General features: G+C 48.7%; 2 protein-coding genes across 4 annotated transcripts; both read right to left on the reverse strand.

Annotated features, from left to right (window-relative positions):
* Nucleotides 1-4,661: 4,661 nt before the first annotated feature.
* On the reverse strand, nt 4,662-5,676 carry LOC124649323 (glycine-rich protein 2-like). 3 transcript variants are annotated; one of them, XM_047188977.1, is made up of 2 exons: nt 5,112-5,676; nt 4,662-5,027 (listed from the first exon to the last, which is right to left on the reverse strand). In XM_047188977.1, exons 1-2 carry the CDS (start codon nt 5,599-5,601, stop codon nt 4,909-4,911), a joined length of 609 nt encoding a protein of 202 aa, XP_047044933.1. In that variant the 5' UTR covers nt 5,602-5,676; the 3' UTR covers nt 4,662-4,908. The 3 variants fall into 3 exon arrangements, with proteins under 3 accessions (XP_047044933.1, XP_047044932.1, XP_047044931.1); XM_047188976.1 differs by having other exon boundaries at nt 5,088-5,676; XM_047188975.1 differs by having other exon boundaries at nt 4,662-5,676.
* Nucleotides 5,677-10,260: 4,584 nt separating this feature from the next.
* Nucleotides 10,261-13,213, reverse strand: LOC124649389 (transcription factor MTB1-like; the record flags this gene model as incomplete). The annotated part of the gene is given in 2 exon segments (XM_047189037.1): nt 10,261-12,369; nt 13,194-13,213. A coding segment is annotated over 1 exon segment (1,794 nt). The 3' UTR covers nt 10,261-10,564.
* Nucleotides 13,214-13,680: the final 467 nt, after the last annotated feature.

Below are 13,680 nucleotides of genomic sequence, written 5' to 3' on the forward strand. Positions count from 1 at the left end.
GAGACCGTGAGCTTGTTACTCTTGGAGGGAGACCTCCTAGTTGGCTTGGCGGTTGGTGCTCCGGTGATCTCTTCAAGAAGGTTGTGAAGAGGCCCGGGCTTCTCCTTCGTGGAGCTTGTGAAGTGGTTGTGGAGCTTGCCATCTCCGGAGCGGAGGAAAAGCTAACCATAAGGAAAGGACCATTATCCTTCGTGGGTGTGGTTCGGAGAATAGGGTGAGCCTTCGTGGCGCGGGGAATCCTTCGTGGACCTCCACTCCTCCAAACGTGACGTACCTTCTTGCAAAGGAAGGAAACACGAGAATACATCCTCGTCTCCGCGTGCCTCGGTTATTTCTATACCCGAGCTCTCTTTCCTTGTGATAGCCATCGTGCTTGAAGTACATATATCTTGCTATCACTTGTGCTACATATATCTTGTGCCTATCTTGCTTAGCTCTAGTTGTTATTGTTACACTTAGTTGAGTTTAGCATATGTAGGGTTTGTGCTTGTAAACTAAACGATAGGTTAATTCCGCATTCTTACAAGACAAATCTGTAATAGTTTTTAATTGCCTATTCACCCCCCCCCCCCTCTAGGCGACATCTCGATCTTTCAACCTACATGTTTGAGAAGTATCCATACAATGCCCTATACCTTATTCCCACAGGAAATCAAACATGTGAGACTCCTTACTAAACAGGCCGATACGTACGGAAAAAAGACAGCTGCCGCCTCTCCAAAACCCTAGCCGCCTCCACTTCAGCCTCTTCCATAGATCGGTTCCCCCTCCTCCGGTCGGCTCTGCCGGCGTCGGGAGGAGTGGGGAACCCGATCTATGTGTGGAGTTTCCAATAAAAGTAGTGTTTTCAGTTGATTATGTTAGGATTTTTGTAGTCATCTTCTTGTTGGTTTCCCTCAATGGAGATGGTATCGTCTCGCAATAAGTGATCTTCGGGCTTTCGTTCGACGACGAGATATCCTTCCCGACGTCAATGGTGGTGTTGAAAGATTACAATCCTCTAGGTATGGGCCTTCAGATCTTGCTACGCCAGATCGATTTTGGATCTTTTGTCATTGTTGCCGCGAGGAGGATTATCCTCGCAGTTTTTGTCCCGGCTGCTACGTCCTCGACAATGGTGATTCGTATTCTCGGCTCTCCTCGCAGTTTTTGTCCTGGCTGCTACGTCCTCGACAATGGTGATTCGTATTCTCGGCTCTCCATCGACATCGACAAGGCTAGTCGGTTGTTATTCCCTGACATACTGGTGTCGTGCACGTAACCTTGGCATTGCGGCTCAAATTAAAATTATGGAAGAACCTTCGTCGGTATTTACAGGTCTATGGTTCGTTATCTATCTTTGGCTGCCTTCAGAAGAGTACAAGATTATGTTCTGAAAGAAGGAAAAATTTGAAGACCTCGAAGATTTGTTATTATCTTTTAGACTTTATTTTGTAATCGTTGGAGTGAGCTCGTGTATCTCTACCATGTACTATTTGTTTTTACTATGAATATATGTGGTATTGATTGTCAAAAAAAAAAGGGCCACTGGAACACTTGTAGCAAGGGCAAATTATGGCTTATCAAAAATTCTGCATGACATTACTTGTTTCTTATCATAAGAAATTAGAACCACCCATGTATAATACCGCATTGATACAAGTTGATAGTACTAGTCAAGCACAGGTACATAATTTTGGTCAAGAGCACTGAAAACTACAAGCCTACTAACATGGGCGGACGCAGCGGGTGGGCCGGTGGGGCCGTGGCCCACCCAGAAATCTGGGAATTTTTTTGACTACTCCTCATCTGACCGGCCCAATTTGGAACGCGGTTGAGAGCTCCGGCCCATTTGGGGCGCTTGAGCCAAAAATGGTTTTAAGAGCATCTCCAACAGGCGCTGTAAAACGCGCGCGCGGCAAAATACCTGCCAGTTTGGCGCGCGCGAGCGCTCGCGCGAAGCTCCAGCAGACGCGGGAAAAAGGCGCGCGGTAAATTTTGCGCCGCGCCGCGCGTTTGCGCCATCCCACGCGGGAGATTTGCCGCGTGCGCTGCCGCGCGCGCTATATAGACGACACGCGCCAACCTGCCTTCCGCGTGTCTCTCCGCCTCTTTCCCACCGCTCTCTGTCTCCGCGCCACGCGCCACCGCTCTACCTCCGCCGCCCGTCCGCCTCCGCCTCCGCCTCCCGGCGACATGCCTCCGCGGCGCCGCTCCGCCTCCGGCTACCGCGGCGTCCGCGCGCGCGGCCGAGCGGCCGCTCCGACGCCGAGAGTCGCTCCGGCGAGGAGCGGATCCGGCTCGGCACCTTCGACACCGCGCATGAGGCGGCGCGAGCCTACGACGCCGTCGCGTGGCGCCTCGGCCGCCCCGCCGCCGGATGAACTTCGACGACGTGCGGACGCGCGAGCGAGCGGAGATGCCGGCGCCGCCGTCGCCGATGAGTCACGCGCGAAGAGCAGCGCCGCCATCGGGAGCCGGAGCAGCGCCTCCTCATCGCCGAGCGCGACGAGGCGATGCGCGTCGAGTGGGCGCGGCGCTTCCCGGAGGACGTCGCCGCCACGGAGGCCTTCTACGCGCGAAGGAGGAGGAGAAGGCGGCGATGAAAGCGGCGAAGAAGGCGAGCCGCGAGAAGCGCCGCGCCGAGTCCGCGGCGAGGAAGAAGGCGAGGGCCGAGGCGGCGGCGAAGAGGAAGGAGGAAAAGAAGAAAGGCGCGGGGGCCGTCGACCGTCGTCCTCTCGTCCTCCTCCTCCGACTTCCACCGGACGTCGACGTCCACGCCGGTGTCGGAGACGACCGCGAGCAGCTCCGACTACGATCGGGAGTCCGACGAGTAGTCGGACGAGTAGTACTAGTATTTTCTATGTCGCATTTGTATCGTCGCACTTTAATATATTCGTATTTCGTTCAAATTTCATAGTTTGTTTGATGAATTTAAAAAAAAAACGGTCGCGCGCGCTGCAAAATAGCGCCTCGCGGCGGAGGTGCGTTTTCCGCACACCAACGCGCGCTGCAAAATGCAGCCTCTGCCGGGGGCAAATTCGCTATACCGCGCGCGAACGGTATACAGCGCGCCCAATCGCCGGTATAGCGCGCGAGAATTTGCAGCGCCTGTTGGAGATGCTCTAATACTCATAACACCAGGATTCGAACCAAGGCTGTCAGCAGAGGGAAGTCCTGTTTGCCACTGGGTTGATGTTACGGTGATGTTCAATATTGTACATCGGCTTTATTTAATGTGACGCGCGAGATCTGAAAGAAAATAGACTTACGTCATTGTTTAGCTGCTCCTGCATTTCAATCAAGAGGCTGTTCTTCTATATATATGTTTATGTTTATAACAATTATAAGAGTTGTTCTTCTATATATATGTTTATAATTGGTTCCTATAATTTTTGGGTTTATTTTTTATAAAAAATGCTCTATTCGTACGATGTTTCCTGCATATTCAAGATATGTTTCTTAGACACTATATTTTTGTTTAATATGTAGTTGAGATATATTCCATGTATCTCAATACTAATGGTTTTTTTAAGAACTACTTGAATTTTGCAAACTTTGTCCGCTGCTAGATTAGTTTTTTCTCTAGGACTATTTATTTTGCAAACTTTGTCTAAATTTGAATGAAATCCGATGTTATTTGTGAATATTTAAATATTAAATGTTTTAGGGGGTCTACATTTCAGGGTCACCGGTGTGTAGCCTCTCTCTAAATTGGGGAATAGGTGCCAGCGGCCCCAATAGGATGGTGCCGGCGGAGCTGACGACACCTATTTGGATCGCGCCGACGAAGCTGACGACACCTATTTGGATCGAGCCGACGGAGATGTTCTTATTCGTTTAACACAAAAAAAATCATAATTGGGGCGAAGTAAAAAAAAAAATTTGGAGGTGTGCCCCCCCTCCAATGTTATCCTGCGTCCGCCACTGCCTACTAACATAGCAAAGAATCATTGATTTGGACAAAGTTTCCATGCAAAGAATCACCAGAAATATAGGGGAATACGGCAGTGAACCTGAGTTGCTCCTGAACATAAAAGTTGTAACAAACTGAACTGAGAAGTAATAAGGCTTCCCAGTTTTTTTTTTAAGATCTCCAAGTGAATCCCACCGAAATTAAACAAGTTGTCACGGAGCTACTAATAACATTATACTTTCCATTTCAAGCAGTCTACGCCTCCTATAAGCTTTCAGAATAGATGCAGATATGTGCCAGGCAGAAATAAACCCATTCCAATGTGTAATTAAAGGTTGTAATCTGGTAATGCAGATTAGAAATTTAGTAACTCTCAGATGACAGAAGAAAATTACGACATAAATTACTTGCATACGTTTCTCAATCAAAAGCAGTGAAGAAGCAAGTGGAACAAGAAAATCCTCCACAATGTATTCATAGTGAAGATTATATACAATAATAATGCATTGGGTCGAAACGCAAGTCACCAAAAAGAACAAGATGAACCCAAAACGACATGTTCATAAGAAAAATGTGACATGATTTTGTAAGAGTTAAACAAGAATCGTCAGTCATACTTGCAAGTGCTAAAGCTGTAAAAATGGCATGCATAATTTGATTAGACCGTCAATAAAACTGACATGGAACTATCGTGCAGGTAAGGATGCAGTACGGCATGCAAACAGCACAGAATTTGCACAATCATAATACCGAGACACATTGGATATAGTACTTGTGAATCATCCATGATTCTCACTCCTTCATTTCAACTTCGCAAAGTCTGGGTGCTCCGCAGTCACGAGCACACCAGCTCCATGACCAGCAAAGCATTTCCACAAGCATAGATTAACGAGCAGGAACGAAACTACTACTACTACGAAAGCTAGTACTGATGATAGGTACGCCTTGCTGCAGGCAGGAAAGGGAGCGGAGGGCAGTCAGATCTGACGGGTAGCAGTGGCAGGCGTCGCCGCCTAGTAGTTCCTGCTGGTGCAGTCGCGCGAGATGTGGCCCTCCTCGCCGCACTTGTAGCAGCCACGGCCGCTGCCGCCGCCGCCACCACCTCCGCCGCGGTAGCCGCCGCCGCCGCCACCTCCGCCCTGAGGACAGTCGCGGGAGATGTGGCCCTCCTCGCCGCACTTGTAGCATCCACGGCCGCCGCCGCCACCCCCGTAGCCACCGCCGCCGCCGCCGCCGCCCTGGGGGCAGTCCCTGGAGATGTGGCCCTCCTCGCCGCACTTGTAGCACCCACGGCCGCCGCCACCGCCTCCGTAGCCGCCACCGCCGCCTCCGTAGCCGCCGCCGCCGCCACCTCCGTAGCCACCACCGCCTCCGTAGCCGCCGCCGCCACGGTCGCCGCCGTAGCCGCCACCACCGTAGCCGCCGCCTCCGCCGCGGCCCCCGCCGTCGCTGGGCGGGCGTGAGCCGCCCTCGAGCGCGGCACCTCCAGGCGCGGTGACGTCGGAGGCCTTGGCGCGTCCGTCGCTCTCCTCGATGACGGAGTACTCGACGACGTCGTTCTCGTTGAGGCTGCGGTAGCCGCCGTCGACGACCTTGACGGCGGACTGGTGCACGAAGATGTCGTCGCCGCCCTTGGAGGGGGTGATGAAGCCGAAGCCCTTGGTGACGTTGAACCACTTGACGGTGCCCTCGACCCTGTCCCCCATCTTGCGCCGCCGCCGCCGCCGGGAGGGAAAAACCCTAGCAGGAAAAACCCTAGATCGGTGTGGAGGCGGATGGGTAGAGCGAGAGGAGGCGTTGGAGGTGGCAGGTAGGTGCGGGCGCTAATTTATAGCGTGTCGACAAAACCCTAGAAGGCCGGGGACACGACGCGGCTGGAAATGGCTGACGTGTGGGCCACCTCGGGGTGGAAGGGAGTGGGTCCGGCTTCTCAGTGAGCAAGCGGCTGGTGGAGAAAGTGAGCATGCGAATCGTGGGCTGTTCGTCTCGGCTCCCGCACCAAGGTTAATTGCAGGGAGAAATATGTGGCGTGTAGAGCGGGAGAGGAGCGGGCGGAGTAGGTGGGTCAAAGACGGGCCTTAATTACTCTCTCTGTCGCTCTGCACCACCCACCTGCTCTCTGTTGCCGTCTCCTGCTAAAAGCTTCCTCTTTTCCGTTTCTTTCCCTTTCTTTTTTTGGGGCCTTTGATATGAACGTTGGAGCAAAGTGCGGTAACTTTGGGAGGCTTGGAAGGACGCCGGCAGGCGGGGAAAAGCTGTTGCTCCCTGACTTTTACTGTGTGGCTCGTGATCGGACGCTTTGATTTTCACTTCCATGGGGATCGGCAACGGTAACTTTTTCCCACTGCAGCACAACACCGGAGGAGATCCTGGTTTTGTTTCACCATCATTTGCATTCAAAAATAAGAGCATTCAAAAATAAAAGCATCTCTAGCAGATTCTGCAAATCGTAAATCACATACACGCGTTTACAGGCCGGAAAATTCGCGACATGCGAACCAAAAAAAAAAGCTCCCGTGGACCAGATATCTAATCTGCGGAAGAGCGCACGAAAACTGCAACATCAGAGTTTTTGCACATTTCAACATTTTTATGCGACATATTTAATTTCAACTGCAAAATTTGACAACAGTTAAACGTACAATTTAATAGTTTTCACCAACATACAATTTGGTAATAATCGGTTCAAATCCGACTAATTGAAAAAATCGTAACAAATACAAAAGAATGATCAAAGCACACATCCATGTATATATGAAAATGGACAAATTAAATGAAAATTGCTCATCACCGGCCACCATGCCTCATCCAATGGTGTTGAATGAGATCAAACTGAAGTTGTTTGTGCGATCCAGCATTCTCAATGTCGTGGTATGTCTCAAAAAATGCTTGAATGTTGTCTGGATTTCTTGATGGCTGCCGACATTGTCAAAGAAGAACTCCAAGTTCAAATCTTTCTCATCTTCGATTATCATGTTGTGAAGAATTACACAAGTTGTCATGATATCATTGATGGTTTCTTTGTCCCAAAACCGACTTGGACCTCTCACTATTGCAAATCTACCTTACAAAACCCCGAAAGCTCTCTCGATTTCCTTTCGGGTTGCCTCTTGTGCTTTTGCAAATTCAGCTACAGACTACTGCTACTTGGATTCCGATTGTCTTCACACATGTTGACCACGCCGGGTATATGCCATCGACAAGATAGTAGCCAATTGTGTAATCATGGGCATTGACGGTGTAGTTGCAAGTCTGGAGCATCTGAAAGACCATCTCTCCAACTTTATGGTTTTGTGTATTTGATGACAACATGTGTGATACATTGATATGCGTTGAAATGTTGCAGAAATAATCTTTGATCGAATTCATGTTCAAAATCAAGAAAAATAAAGGAGCAAAGTTGCCCTAGGCCGGATATTCTGGGGCCATATATTTGCAAATATTCGGCCCGTGAAAATCGGCTAAGGACTTAAGGTCTGGGGCTACTGGATTCGGGCCGGAAATTTGGTCGGGTATTTTCCACTGCACCGGATATTCTGAGGGGCCCAAAATAACCGGCCATTACTTGGGTCGGAATATCCGGCCTCACTTTTTGCAACGGCTCGATTTTGGGGGGTAGAGTATAAATACCCCCTTCTTCCACAAGCTCAGGTTGCTCGCTCTCTCCAAGTTCATCAACTCAAGTTGAGCCACCAAGAATCAGTTGATCTCCTCCTCCAACCATCCAAAGCTCTTGATTTTTGGAGAATCGAAGGAGAAGATCCCGATCTACATCTTCACCGAAGCGATTTACATTCCTCCCCTCATTTGCTTCAGGGCCCCTTTGCTAGTGTTCCTTTTTGGAAACCCTAGTTGTTGTGACTTGATTTGTTCTTCTTGTTGTTGTGTTGTTACAGCTATTGGGAGTCTCCAATTCAGTTGTGAATGTGTGCCCCCAAGAAGTTTGTAAAGTTCTAGTTTCCGCCTCGAGGAAAATCCCTTAGTGGACAAGTGACATAGATCTTTGCGGTGTTGCTCACCGGAAAATGGGGTGAGGCATTTGTGGCGTTGGTTAGGCCTTTGTGGCGACCACACCCCTCAAACGTAGACGTACTTCCCCTCAAAAGGATGGAACATCATCCCTTGTGTCTCCGCGTGCTCCACTCTCGGTTGCCTCTATCCTTGATTGCATTATCATATATTGCCTAGATATATATTGCTTAGTTGTATACCTTGTCATCTAGGGAAATTCGCATAGTTGTATATCTAGAAAATTTAACTTTGTGTCAAGCTTTAATTGAAAAAATAAAACTAAAAATTGGGTAGCACCTATTAACCCCTCCCCCTCTAGGTGCGGCTTACGATCCTTTCAGCATCACCACTAGCTAGTCGGGCAAAAAGATGAGACCAATGCAGCACATAAATATCATTGAGAGAACGAGACAAACAAAAAGAAATGCCAAATCCATAGATCCTCAGAAGCAACTGCCTCAAGAATAATTGTTGGATCGTGCCTTTTGCCGCAGTATATGCCCTAATATGCCTTCGGGCAATTCTTCCAAGTCCAATGCATATAATCTATGCTGCCTAGCATTCCCGACCAACCTCGCGCCTCATTTTGCGCCATCAGCCTCACCGTGTCTTGTTCATCGGGGTATCACAAATAAATCGGGCCATACATACGAATCATCACTTTGTGAAACCACCAGATAGATTCCATTGATGTATCTTCACCTATGCAAAGATACTTATTGGCGTAGTCGGCCGGGATGCCATAAGCTAGGATCCTCATGCATGATGGGGAAATCTTTTGATGCACACTGAATGCTAGCAATCCGACTGCATTGCGCTTGCACTTGAAATAGCGAGTATTCGTCTCGCAAGTTTGCACAATCTTGTTGAAAAGAGATCGTCGCATTTGGTACCGGCGACGAAAAAGATGAGGCGGGCATGTAGGTACCTCGGCGAAGTAATCGCGTATCAACATGTCGTTGCCGAGCTTGCGGTTCTGTGGAATGCAAAGACAACCGACCTTCGATACTCGCCACCGCTTCTTCTGCCCGTCTGCGAGCTCCTTCACAGCGAGCAGCACCACCATCTATTCCATGTCGCCATCCAGCAGCTCCTCCAAGTCGGAGTCGGCGGAGTCTGACGACTCCTCCATCAGAAATAGTGTGGTCGGGCTCAACGACATCTAGAAAGGCGTCAGAAGATTCAGGGTGGGCGAACGGCGACGAGAGATGGTCAACAAAGAGGAAGAACAAGTGTACCTTGCGACAGCGGCGACGCTCGATTCGCTTGCAGGATCCGACCGATTGGTCCGCCGACGGCCTGCCGCAAGTGGGGAACTAGTGCGACGCGGCAGCGGACACGTTCCTACCGGCTATACACGGGAGGGGAGCTCGAACGTGGCTGGGATCTATGGCGGCACGCTGTGGCGGGAGATGCGAGCGACACGTGATTTCCCCTTCGCGCGGAGGCCTCACACGGGATGAGGGCCCCTCTAACCCGTTGTTGTGTGGCAAGGAGACCGCGAATGCTGACGCATGCTTTTTTTTTTTTGCGGTGTCTATCCTGACCACTTTTTTCGCCCAAAACCGCATACGAGCGGTTATTATGCAAATTTGGCCAATATGCGGGATCTGCTAGAGATGCTCTAAGAGCATCCCCCCCCCCACCCGCATTGGCACCGACAATGTCCTATTGGGGGGCGCCGGCACGCCTTTCTCCGTTTGGGGAAGGTATCCCACGATGGCGCACCCCAAACGCCCCCCCCAAAATATTGAAAATTCAGAAGTGCAAAAGACGGTGGATTTTATTTGATTTCTACTGAGTTTGTACAAAAGTGTTCCGAATTCAAATTAAAAAATAGTGATTGAAGGCGATGTAGTCGCTGTTGTGTGTGTTGTGTCCCGACGAACTCACAGTCCTCCTCCTCCTCTTTTGGCGCTAGTGGTGGAGAAGGTGTGGCGCCGGCTAGGTCGACGAAATTGCCGTAGTTAAATAGAATCATGGATGGTTTGGGCCTTCACAAACTGATGCCAATTCTTTAGGCCATCCCTGGGCGGAAATTTTCCAAAGGCAAATAATTGGCTCGCCAATGTTGGCAGGGCATGCACAGGCACAAACCAACATACCCTAATTCTGACAATTTTCTCCCAGAAGTTAGAAAACATAACTCGTTTGTTCAGTGATTAACAAAAAGAAGTTTTCTTCCTCGCCCCGACCCTCTACATCTGTAAAGAACGAAAAACAAAACTATATTTATGTATTTCCACCCTTTTACACTGTGCACGGACAATGGAAAGAATTATTTCCGCACCTTCAACGTTATTCAGCCTTGTACATATATCAGCATGAATAAAATTCCACATATCTTTGAAACTAAAGGGAGAAACAAAAATCCCATATCTGATGGTAGTGTTTATTGATTCATAATAAATAGCTAAGAACATCATGGCTATAATCTCCCTCCAGTAGACATCAAAACTGAATCAACCACAGGACAGACGGTTAAAGATTTACAGCAGTGAGTTGCACTTACAGATATCTTTACTAAGTCAGAATCTGAGACTTCTGTGGCCATGTAGCAATTTCATGGACAATGTAGAGCGCTACCAGAGTCCATAGCTACCTGTTCAGAGCCAGAAAAGCAGTACGCCCTCTAGTGCATCAAGTAATCGGCCAATTCTACGTGGGACGCATTGCACGAGACATAGCAGCAATCAGTTTCTCTCTTGTTTGCTGTTCAGAGCCAGGGGACTTGATAACGAAGGAATGCACAACAGTGCCGTTGTTGGATGCGATCTTTGATTCACCCACTTTGACTTCTGCCTCTTCAAAAGCTTGGAACACATTCTTTATCGGATAGTTGTCCATAGGAGACATTACACGAACTAGAACCTCGTCTCGGACCACCTGGATATCGATTTCTGGCCTAGGTGTTCGGACCCTTTGGTCTACTGTACCAGACTCATAGAACATCTCTCTCTCCGTCTCCATCTCTTTGAGCTTCTTCTGGAGATCAGTGATGTGCGTTATGGCATCTCCCAGGAGAGATGCTTTGTCCATTTTCGAGATGTTGGGAACAACAGCTCTCAGTGCATAAAACCTCTGATTGAGCTTTTCCCTCCTTTGGCGCTCAGCCTCAACATGGTTAAGTGCCTCCATCCTCCCATTTGCTGGTTTTCTTCCCCTCTTTCTTGGTTGCCGGTCATCCGTTGCATGCCCCCCTTGCTCCTTAAAGCCATCCACACTGCCATTCTCCCCATCATACAAAGCTGACTGTGAAGTCAAGATACCAGATTTTGAACTAGAGCCTACGCTAAAATCTATATGTGTTGGTGTTTGTGGCTGAGATGGTGGCTGCGTCAGTATCTGCAGTGGCTTCTGAACCTGAAACGGGCTCAATGCAGGGCTATGTGGAGCTCCATTACTGCGATGTGCAGCCTCATTTTTTACAACTAGTATACCATTACCAAATTTCTGATTATGAGAATTCAGGCCTCGAGCTTGACTCCATGTGAAGTTCTGCAAACCTTTACGGACATTGGGGAGCAACAGGCTCTCACCACCACAATGCTTCTGCATATCCCATGACCTTTCATCCAGCTTTGATGGACCTGCTGCCGTGTTGGATAAAGGTCGACTGAGATTCAAATCCTTCCCAAAAATCTTGGCCAAACCAGGTGATACTTGAGCAGAGCCATTCCCCTGATGATTCTCAGTTGCTGCCTTCTTACTGCTTGCCCCTAGAAACACAGACCTTATGGTTTCCAGAGCTTCAGCACTCTCAGCAACATTCTGCATTGAGCCTAACTCAAGTACACCAGTTTCAAATGGCAGTAGAACAATAGTCCTAAATCCTGCTGCACTTGCAAGGAATCCCCTATAGCAATAATTTGACGGGGAAACCTTGTGCGGATTGTTTGGAATCCAAAGGGGTGCACCTGTTGCAAACACTTTGCCAGGGCCACCTACATGACGTGGAAATGCAAAGTACATAGATGCTAGGAAGAACAGCTCAGTGTCAGTCACCTGGTCGATTCCCGGAGCATAGTCCTCCTCATCAGCCCCACCAAATGCTGTATGCAGTCGCTCCAATACCCGCTTACGCATCCTCTGCCGGGTCACTGAAGACGCATCATGAATACCACTGTGAGCAGTTGAGTTCATCTCGTTATCATGGGGTTCCCGACAAGATCCGTCACCCCAGCCAAGGACAAGGTCACCAGACTTGGTGCGGGAGAGCTGCCAGAAGATGGCATAGTTCCAACAAAGGCTTTGGCTATCAGCTTCAACCAGATCCTGGAGTTTATTTTGCAAGCCCACCAAAACAGACGCTGCTACAAGACCCTCAGATATGGCACCACCACCTTTTGTCAGATATGCAAGGGCATCTGAGCCAAGCACAGAAGCACAAAGGGATTTGTCCTCCTGAGTCCAGGACCCTCCCGTGCCTTCCTCCTCAATCTCCGTCTTCATTGGTGCATTACCTACTCAAGGTGGTAGGAGTCAGGTTGAACACCAAAATGAAAAAAAAAACCTTGCAATATTGACCAACTAAACAACATTTTGGAAAACAAAATATCCCAGGGCCTATAAATGAAGGAGAACACAAAACAGGACTGCAGTTCCTTTTATTTTGGCAAAGAATGGCTTCAGTATTGACACAGTACCACCCAAATTCAAATAGTATGCAACTGATTCAGTATTGTACCAACTGCCACTTTTAACATTGATCAAATTTGTTGTAATGTGTCAGTTACTACTAAAACAGAGGTAATTGTTGTATTCTACAGAAGTAGGTGGCAGCAACTGCAATACTCCCTCGGTCCACATTTACATGGCGTCCTTGTTTTGCATGCTCTAAATTTGACCAATAATAAACAAGGATTAAGCCATTTAAATTATACCATTAGAAACTTTATCTGATACAAATTCAGCGGTATAATTTTTATTGCACATAAGCCACGTTTTGTTGGTCAAAACTGAACCTCAGAATATGTGTGTGCCATGTAAATGTGAACGAAGTGACTAATACTACAATCATAGCACGAATACCATTCTATCTATGTTTATCACTAATTGAATGCAGTCGAGTAGATTATCAAGTTATTATGTTGTTTTCTGTATGGTTGCCATTAAACATCTATTTAAAGGTTTTAGCATAGTTTACTTTATTATTAATAGAATGTCAATCAGGAAGGTACCGGATCTACATCGGATCTAGATCTCGATGGCTGCCTGGTGTGGACCGGCCACCCAGAAATAGTGGAGGTCAGTAGGAACTAATCCCAGGATGTAAACAAGCTCATACCTCAAAACCTGATGGCAAGAGGTTGCTGCCGGGGCGGAAGACCGCAGGGCCGCGATGTCGCGCGATGGCGAAGGGAAAGGCGATGGCGCGGACGCGCGTGACAGGCGTCGGAGGAAACCGGGCGGGGATGGAGATTCAGGCGACGGCGTTGACGCTAAGCTGCGGCGCGGCGGGGGCTGTAGGGCGCGCGGTGGAAGACGCACGACTGTAGGCTGTAGGACGAGATTGGTAGGTCAAGGACTAGGCCACTAGGCTAGGGAGAGGAGAAGGAGGGAGAGGAAAGAAAGGAGCCTAGGTGGAGGAGATGGATCTGAGTGTGGAACTGTGGATGGATGGACAGCAGATATTTTTAGAGCTGAAAACAATGTGTTATCACGAGTTTTTTCTTTGAGCTGATTCTTTTCTGGATCATTCATTGATTGGGCTTATTATTGTTTTTGCCGTTAAGCCACGTGGATAGGATAGGCTTATTTCTTACATTTAGATT

The sequence above is a fragment of the Lolium rigidum genome, chromosome 4 (assembly GCF_022539505.1).
Source record: "Lolium rigidum isolate FL_2022 chromosome 4, APGP_CSIRO_Lrig_0.1, whole genome shotgun sequence".
Classification (NCBI taxonomy): Eukaryota; Viridiplantae; Streptophyta; class Magnoliopsida; order Poales; family Poaceae; genus Lolium; species Lolium rigidum.

Excerpts from the sequence above, each read along its gene's own strand:
- LOC124649323 (XM_047188975.1), bottom strand. The coding sequence starts at position 5,601 with ATGGGGGACAGGGTCGAGGGCACCGTCAAGTGGTTCAACGTCACCAAG.